The sequence below is a fragment of the Chaetura pelagica genome, unplaced genomic scaffold, assembly GCF_000747805.2.
Source record: "Chaetura pelagica isolate M959 unplaced genomic scaffold, ChaPel_1.0 scaffold138, whole genome shotgun sequence".
In the NCBI taxonomy this organism is placed as follows: Eukaryota; Metazoa; Chordata; class Aves; order Apodiformes; family Apodidae; genus Chaetura; species Chaetura pelagica.
Genome location: NW_009954215.1, coordinates 4,365,631 through 4,375,082, shown reverse-complemented (window position 1 = coordinate 4,375,082; position 9,452 = coordinate 4,365,631). Strand labels below are relative to the sequence as shown.

Sequence of the window (9,452 nt, the reverse complement as noted above, 5' to 3'; positions counted from 1 at the left end):
TCGGCCGCGCCGCCTCGGCGGCAGGTAAGGGGCAGGTCTGCGCTGGCATCGCCGCCGGGGAGCGGGCGAGGGGGGAGCGGGCGGCTGCGGGAGAGGGGGGCAGAGACCCGGCGTGAGGGCGGTGGTGGTTCCCTGCCACAGCAGGGGATGGAAACGGCTCCGGGCGCTCTCTCGCCAGCCCAGACTTCATTCCCAGGGCGCTGCGACCTTGGGTGCTCGCAGCGATCTGGGGCATCCCGGGGGGCCAGGATTCTGCTTTGCGCTTTCTAAGCTAAAAGCTGCGCTTGTGCTTCCTCCGCTGAGCCAGCGCGGCGGGTCACAAGGCGCCTGAGCAGCCTCGGCTCTTGCTTTGGTAGCCTCCCTGTGCTGCATTCTGCTGGGAGAGGTCGGAAAGGTAGAAGAAATCACTGAGTTGGATGAAATGCCTTGCTTTGCCGGTGACTCACTGGGTGACCTTGGGTTGGCCACTTAATCTCCGACTGCTGCAGCTGGGGCTACAGCACGGCCCTGGTGTGTAAAGCACCGTGATAACCTCCAAGGAGAAGTGCTAGATAAGCATGAGGTAGTTGGCTATTTTTCCCTCAAGTTCTACTAAAACAAGGAAGAGGGTAGACTGAATGTTCTTGAGACCAGAAACCTCTGCGCCAAATTTCATCACAACATAAAAATGTCTCTGTTAGCTCGAAAATCCGAACTGAGGATCATTCCTTGTGTTGTGAAATGGGAACAATGAAGTTCTCGCTCAGACAGTAATGTTACCGGTTTTTCTCACAGTCTTTTTGAATCCAGCTTTGCTCAGCACCTGTGATCTGTGGAATAAAATGTGGGCACTAAGCAGATGCTCCAGGTTCTCCTTCCACCCCATGCCACTCTGATGGGTGCAGGAAAGGCAGTACAGGGATTAGTTGACCCCAGTGCTCCCTCCACGTTACAGGTCTTGGATGAACGAGAGATGCAACTGCTGAAGCTCAAAGATTCAGGTCCCTGTTAGCAATCTGGTGGCTGCTAAAAGAGAGGAGAAGGGAAGTTACCAGCAGAACCCCCCAAGCTCTGCTGTTCTGCACAGCATTGCCCCATTGCTCTCCAGTGAAAGGACAACAAGGAACATCACTGATGTAGGGAAGGAATATGCTCCGTGTTAGAGGCAACCAACCAGATCCCATTCCCAACTCTGCCCCAATTCACAGCTTCCAGTGGCTGTTGTACTTCATTTTGTTTTGGAGGGGTTTTTTTGTTGTTGTTTTTAACACATGCAGGTCATTTAATCTTCTTGCACTGCTTACTTTATATATATATATCTATATATATATCTCTTTTCCATAAAATCCAGCCTTCTTTGTGCTCTGCTCCTTGTGGTACTTGTAAGAGCTGAAATCAGTAGCTTGTGTAAAAGTGGCAGAGAGGATAATGGTGAGCACTCCAGAGCAGCAGGGATGGTTTACTTCACACACCTTGCTCTTTGATTGAATCATTTGGGTTGGAGGGGATCTTTAGAGGTCATCTAGTCCAATTCCTTTGCAATGAGCAGGGACATTTTAACTACATCAGGTTGCTGGTAATTCATCTGTCACTAGGGCGTGGTACAAGATTTATTTACATTGGGATTTTCAGTCCTTTTCTGGAAAAGAAAGTCAATGGTAGACCACAGAGAAGAAGCTGGTACTAAGGTTTTTTTTGTTCAGTTAGTAAAAAGATGGGAGAGACTTGTCAGTCAACAGAGCTGATAAAGGAATCTATTAGACGAAATATTTCCTGAGTTTGAAAGTTCATTTTTTTAGGATTGAGATTAGAGCTGAGTTTGACTTTCTTCCAGTAGCTGGAAGATTAGTGACATGTTAGATCATTAGTGATGCTGAAGCTACAGCCAGTGCCCAGCTCTGCCTGTAAAACCTCATCAAATTTTTTGTGATGTTCTCATCTGAAGCTTCCTTCTACTATTAACATTTCTAAGATCCAGCCTAATACATTGTTAAATGGTACTTGTTTGAACTCATATATACATGTAACAGTTTTTCTGTTTCAGGTTTTTAAATGTTAAAAATAAAGAAAGATAGTGAAGTCTTTGTTGTCATTGTGAGTCATGTAACTACAACTGACTAGTTAAAGTTGTAAATAATAATAATAAAAAATAATAATAATTTTTAAAAACACAGAATGCAACAGAATACAACATGCTTTGGTTGTTTTTGTTTTTTTCTTCTGGTTTCCACAGAGGAGTATAGCCTGGAAATAACCAACAATGGCCCGATCACAACAGGAGCTCAAGCTACTGTCCACGCCAGTCTAAGTATGAAGAATAACAGTGTTGCACCAAACTTGTATCACTTTAACTGGATTTATGCTCCTCTGATTCTGATAGAGAAATCTGAGCACCACTTGAACTCTGTGATTAATTTGGCTGGTGAATTTCCTGGGACTTTTCCTGTATCTGTTTGGGTGACTCACAGAAACTGTTGGTTGTGTCGGCCAGTTGCTAGAAATGACACCCTGCTTCAGATCACAGGTAATACAGCTTTACAGCTTCTATGTCTTCAGGAATTCAGTACACATCAGAATGCCTGCTGCCTTTGCTAGCACCAGAAAATGAAGCCAGATATAAATGTGACTTCTGCCAACAGAGTTTGATTGATGGAGCCTTTTGATTGAAGGTGGTTTTGAACAGGTGTTTGGGCTGCAATGTAGTCTACCTACCTCTGGAAGCAAGTGCCAGCCTGCCCATGTTTCCCTGCCTCTGTCACTGGAAAACTGAGCTAGAAACTAGATACCTCAGCAGCTGCAGTGTTGTTCAGTGATGTCCAGACTCCTAAAACAATGCTTTCTGAAATGCTTCCCAGCATTTCCAGTCCTAAAGTTAGGATGACAAGCTGCAGTGACAATCGACTGATTTTCCCTGTTGCATGACACAGCAAAATCTGAAGCCATCTGCACAACAGAGCCATTACATTTTCTTTTAAAATTCTGACTGAGTGTACTGAAATCAGATGTGAAGTCGTAGCTGCATTTCCAAATATTGCTAAGTGCCAAATATTGCTAAGTTTCAGATCACTGGGAATATTCATAACCATAAACATGCATTTTTTGGACAAATTGAACCATGGTGCCGTAACTCTGCTAACCTAATCTCTGGTGCAGGAATTTACACAAAATATCATCTGGGAGCCTCCTGCAATTATTTCTTTCAAGGACTAATAGCCACATCCCTCTGGCCACATCTCCCAGTGCTCTACTCAGACACTCCAGATTAAACCAAGCTCCCAGCCGAAGATAAGGACATGCATGAGGACAAAAGAGCCAACTATAGGGCATAGCTGACATTTTGGGGAATACCTATAGAGATTTTTCTTTGAGAAGCACCAAGCTTATTTGATAAGTCTTTATAAAAAATGTTAATGAGATCTTTTCTCTCTTAAGAACTGCTGCTTTGCGTAGTATCTACTTATTCCTTTCTCACTTTGTAATGTCTTATATTCTCATGCCATAAGCAAAAGGGAGAGAAGCTTCCTATAGCTGTGAAAAGTTACATCCAATTGAACCTTTCTTCTTTCCCCAGGCATGAGCACCCACAGGAGCTTCACAGGGGCCCAAAGGCCAAAAACTCATATAAATTACAGCTCCAGTTAGCTCTGCATGACCAGCCCCAATCTGAAGCAGTAATTCTGATTCTTATTTGTGCATCACCTAGAGAAGAGTTAATGAGATTTAATGAATTGTTAAGAGCTTAAGAGTCTGTTACTAGTAGCTAATATCCATAATCAATGAACTGATGAGTCTATCATTATAATACTTCTGTCTTTATAGGTTAGAGGGGATTTTTAGATCAGCCTTTGCCAGTCCATGCAAACAAACTGAAGCACAGGATCTCTCAGAGACATCAAAATCAAAATTTCAGCCTTTCTGTACTCACTATGTAGGGCACACGTCATTCGTAGTAGTGAAATTCTCATTTCTGTGGAAGCAGGTAAAACCAAAAAAACAGCAGCTTAAGAACCCCATAAACAAACAAACAAACCCCACCATCCCAAACATGAAAGGTGTTTATACTGTTTCGGTTCTGAATCCCTTGATCTAGACATTTGTTATTAGTTCCAGTTCTTTTTAAATCAAGAGTACAAACCAATATTGACCTCCATCAGTGCAGGATTATTTCTCTTAGTTCTATTAGAAGATTTATCATGACCCACTGTATAACACCTAACAAGTAATTTAATTTCTCTGCCTCACTAACAACACTGAGTAATAGATACAAAATACATTTGGATTAGGACACAGAAAGATCTATACAGTCCATTTTAAATAATGTTTTGATACTCACACAGAGCATGCCATGAAAATGATATAAGCTGTCATTCTTTCCCCACTGTACTATTCTGCAGAATTTATCACAGGGAATCTTACCATTGCCCAGATAGAAGACAGCAGATTTATCAGACATGGTTCCAGTCCCTCCACAGGCACCATGACCCGGATTTCTTTCTGTCTTCATGACCCAAGTCGTTACTTCAAGTCGGCATCATTTGTCTACAACTGGGATTTTGGAGATGGGTAGGTATGGTTACTATGTTTGCCTTAAAGAGTACTCAAGATGGCTCTGATTCAGATACTCATCTAGAGGAAAAATCCTGATTAAATGACAGGACAAAGCACACACCTTTGCCAGTCGTACATTCTTAGCGTGTCAACCAAGTGAATTATGAAAACTTTGGCAAGTAAGTCACTGCACACTCACAAAAAGGTAATGTTTTGGAGATCTAAATTCCCTGTTCAGATGTGTGCTTAAGTGTATTACTGTATGTGCAATAAGCCAAATGAACTGGAAAAGTAAGCTTTAGCCTTTGAATATTACTTTTTTTCCTTTTTTTTCTCTCCACCTTCCCCTTAGTGCTTCAGTTAGCTTATAGCCCACCTGCTATAAAGGTAGTTTTCATTATTCATTGACTATTCTTATTCCATTTTGAGAATTCTTTTAGCATTACCTTTGATTTCTTTGATTTAAAATGCATAAATATACTCTGGGTCTTACACCTATTGTAGTTTTATTGGCAATGCCTCAGACGTCAATCCTCATTGATATGGACATAAAATAGAATCACAAACAACTGTAACTTTGTCTGTAAAGAAAATATAGTCAAGCTCGCTCTTTTTTAAAATAAAAAAAAAATAAAATTGTAAGGACTTGTTAAAAGACTATTTTAATTCTAAATTTCTTCTTGTTGCACATAGAGTTTATCAGATTACCAAGGAACCCTTTGTCTACTATAACTGCTCTACCATGGGGAATCGCACAGTGCATCTGAAAGTCATAGCTGAATGGGAGCAAGCTGGAAGCATCATACATGAAAGAGAAACAGTGCAGAAAACTGGGGATTTTAGCACTGCTTTGGAGCTGCTAGGTAATTGTAGAACATTTTGCATACTCAGCACGGAGCTTGCTATATATGTACAGATACAATCTAGCTTTAATGTGTTAATATGATAACACAACTTCAGCGTTATTTCACATGCAGGAACTAGTCAACATTGTTCAATAGTTTCCTCTGCAAAATAGTCTTCATGCTGTTCAAATGCAGAAAAAAAATATGGAAATACATCCACTTTTCTGTTTCTTTTTTATTTACCGAAAGTTTAACTGTCTTAAAACTTACACTAAAAAGTTTATCATAAGTTAGGAAGGATTTGTTTGTGCTGGCTATCCCTAAAAATAAGCATTAGAAAAGTCTCATGGATGTGATCAGCTTCCAGAGTAAATGAACAAAGTAAAAATGTAAAGGATCAATGAAGTAGTTGATTATATACTAAAAAGAAATCGCAAAATATTCTGAAAACTTCAAACTCTAGCAGGAGGATTCCTTTCTGGGTGTGAGGCAAGTAGTATTACTTGTTTGACTGATGGAACTAAAACCTACGAGCCTATGAAAACAAACATTCATTGAAAAACTGGTTAATTTCAAATTTGTATGTGCAGTGTGACATGCTTTTTGTTCCTCCTTTCAGATGCTGTTAGAAGTATTAATGTAGTGGGCTCCAGAGAGACTCACGTAATGGAAAATTTAAATTTGACTCTTCATATCAACGGCACGTAAGTAGCAAACACAACTTACTTCCCCCCAAAGGCAGAGTCCTTTGCCAAAGGCATAAATAGTCCTGACAAAGCAGCACAGTTTCTGTTCAGAACACAAATGGCAGGAGTGAAAACTGGAAGTAGCATGCAGGTAAATACAAAAAGCCAAAAACCATTACAAACTCAAGAACCCTAAAAGCAGGCTTGGTTCTAGGATGGACAGGGCTTTTCAGACCTAAGGCCACAGGACTGACATAACATGAGTTTATGATAAAAAGCAACAAAGGCTTGAGAGATCGGTTCTCAAAAACAAAGCTTAGAAAATGAGCTAAACACATAAATATGCTCTTTTCTTTAGCAGAGAATTACCTAAAGAGATAAGGAACAAAATACTAGTAAGGCAGGTAAAGAAGTGCTCTGTTGTCAGACTCAAAGTCCATAGTGCATAAGGGAATCCAAGCAGAATCCGTTGGAAGAAGGGTCTGAAAATGTAAATAAAGGGCATCAACTAGACATGGTGAGAAGACCCGTGGCCATAAAATGGATAGGACTTCGGTTGCTTGTTAGCAAATAAAAACCTTTTTGTTATTGTAACGGAGTACTGAGATCCTTGCCATTTACTTACCTTTTCCAGCTATTAATCCATTGTACAGATCTCACTTTATGTTCTTTCCAGTTGTGGTTGTTGGGGTCTTTTTAATCAGAAGAGTCTTGGGTGTGCTTAAGTAGCACAGACATTGAATTCTTCTGTGTAAGAGGAACAAAGGAAAAACCTATACTCCCTTGGAAGTGGAGGAAAAAAAATATTCCTTTTATCTTTATTAAACAAGGACCAAGGCATTTTCTACACACAGAGGCCTGTCCGTGACCCGCTCAGGTCTTTAACTCTCAGCTGGGAGGCTTTTATAGATGCATCACAAAGAACTTCACTTGACAAATACTATAAACCAAAGAATTGTGCAGTTACTTGCTTCTCTGTTTCTATTTAAATTAACTTAAATTATTACACCACTTCAACTGAGTGATTCAGCAGCTCGCAGCTGACATTTTTTGGCAAAGTTTTCACCTGATTTTTTCTTTCTGGTTGCTCTCCCCTTTTCAGCCCGCCGCTGGCACTGTGCTGGCTTATCAAGTCCGAGTGCATTCCACTTGAAGGTGACAAATGCCATCTGGTGGTGATTGACGGCTCCTGCTACAACCTCAGCCACACCTTCAGAGACGCCGGGCAGTACTGCCTCAGCGTCCGGGTGCAGAACGGCGCCACGATGCTGCAGACCTACCATGAAATAAAAGTGTGGCCAACAGGTGGGGAGCAGCACGGAGATTCCCCCCTGCCAGGGAACCGACAGTCTCAAAGATGTCAGGGACAGTTAGTAGCCTGCAGATGAAGGTGCTGGAAGCCGGTATAGATCCCTAAAAGTACAGGAAGCAGGGAGATAAGGGAGAGCCTGTATTGTGCCAATTATAAGTGCTCTGAGCTTGCATCCTGCTGTAGCCTTAGTCTCAAGAGTGTCTTGAAGCTAATGAGTTTCCTGGGAAGGCTGAGTATCTTAAATGACATCTTTTTCAGTTTAAACAGTCTGGTTCTTATAGTCAAGAGAGGATAACTAGGAAAACAAAGCATCTGTAACACTCCCTTAATTAAGCAGTCTCAGTTCTTTTTGTTTTGTTTAGTTATGCTGGGGGTTTTTAGGCTGCTCAAGGGAAAAAAAGGGGTAAAAAAGGAAAGACCCTAACTACCTCACTACCCAACATTCCCACTTCTGAGATTCCAGAAAGACCTGAAGTGATCTGGGCTGAAAAAATTATCCCATGCCACGTATTTGTCCTTTGTTCTAAAAATATGAAAAGTTGTCATAAACCATCATTTCCTTCTCACTGCAGCCTCTTCCCAGTGTATTGTATAACTCCAGGAATGTCCTCCTGTGCTCTTTCCTAGGGATCCACCCAGTTCTCTTTGTCCTACTTTGCATCGCTCTGGTTGCAGTGATGGTAGGACTGGTGCTGTACATGACCTTTCGAAGCAACACACAACAAAAAGATCTCGTGGAGGTATTACTCAGCTACTTTTACATTGAGCTGGGATAGTAATTAGACACCTTTCAGCCATGTCCCTTCTTTAATCCCCAGGCAAGCAGAGGTGGAGGGAGCATTTCCCTGATATGTCTGATCTGTTCCACAGAAAAGCACAAACAATGTAGGAAACACGTGAAGCAACAGGCATGTTTCTGGCTGCTATGGAGAACTATGACTGTAATTCAAGTTGCCAGAGCTATCATGGACAGTTTGTTAATATTCCCAGGCATGGGCTTACATTGAAGTATCCCTTCCAGAGGATCTACCTCAAAGTGGTTACATGAAAGAAAAGAAGAGGGTAATGAAAGAGGATACAGGGCAGTAAAAAAGGATGGGTATGTTACCTACAGTGGCATTAAATTGTCACCTGACCCTGGTATGTGACCTTTGTCTCCTGAGCTCCCTCCTATCTCTGGTGTAGCTTTCACTAATTACAATATTATATTTGTAAGAAGCATGGACTCCCAAAGAAAAGGAACCTTTTTAGCCCTTTGGAAAATACCTAATGCACTTTACATCATGCAACAATATGAATAACAAACCTCTAGAGACACTGGCTGTCAACCAGGTGTGCAGCAGGTTTAAATCAGAAGTCTATTCGAAGTTGGTGGCTGACTGAAACTGGATGAGGCCCAAGGGCCTTTTCTGGCCCAAAGTGTTCTTGCTGGACTCACTTAAGCCAGTAGGACCCAAATTAAAAATTATCTTTTTGATGTTCCTTTTCTAGGTAGCGGACTTCGACTTTTCTCCACTGTCTGATAAAAGCCTGTCTTCTCATTCAGAGTCAGGCCGAATGTGTTGCAGATCATGTTGCCTTCTGTCATCTCAAGAAGCTGCCAGGGAGAGTCACGAACTGCTACATTCTTTTTACAAGCCAGTCAAAACATACACGGTGTGAAGAACACAAGTGCACTTTGGTTACACTGTCAAGTTTACCTTCTTCACTTAAGATGAGTTAAATGCCCAGTGCTGCATGAATGGTTTGGCTTTGCCAATGCAATGAGGTTAACCACTTTTAAGTCCAGCACTTGAGTGTTTCATTCTCTGAACCACAAAAAAGCAAGCCCCAAAACACAGTAAAAGTAGCTTTGTATTTTAAAATTATACGGGTGTATACATTTACAGTTGTAAATGCAGCTTTTTATTCTTATGAATTATTGTTTTATGTGCAGGCTTGCTAAACTCACTACCTCTTGTAATTTCTCTGTTCCTTTTGCTGTCTGTTTCAAAGAAGAAAATGCTTCAGACAAACATACCTCTCTTCCCTATGTTACCACAATATTACTGGAAATGGAAGTCACACAAAATGCTGTTGAGT

At 41.3% G+C, this 9,452-nt stretch overlaps 1 protein-coding gene across 1 annotated transcript; it reads left to right on the top strand.

Moving 5' to 3' along the window:
- Positions 1-2: 2 nt before the first annotated feature.
- TMEM130 (transmembrane protein 130) lies at positions 3-9,176 on the top strand (the record flags this gene model as incomplete). Its single annotated transcript, XM_010003332.1, has 8 exons — positions 3-24; positions 2,213-2,503; positions 4,374-4,542; positions 5,221-5,390; positions 5,992-6,076; positions 7,161-7,363; positions 7,998-8,110; positions 8,862-9,176. Coding segments are annotated over 8 exons (1,224 nt in total), but the record flags the coding sequence as incomplete, so codon positions are not given.
- Positions 9,177-9,452: the final 276 nt, after the last annotated feature.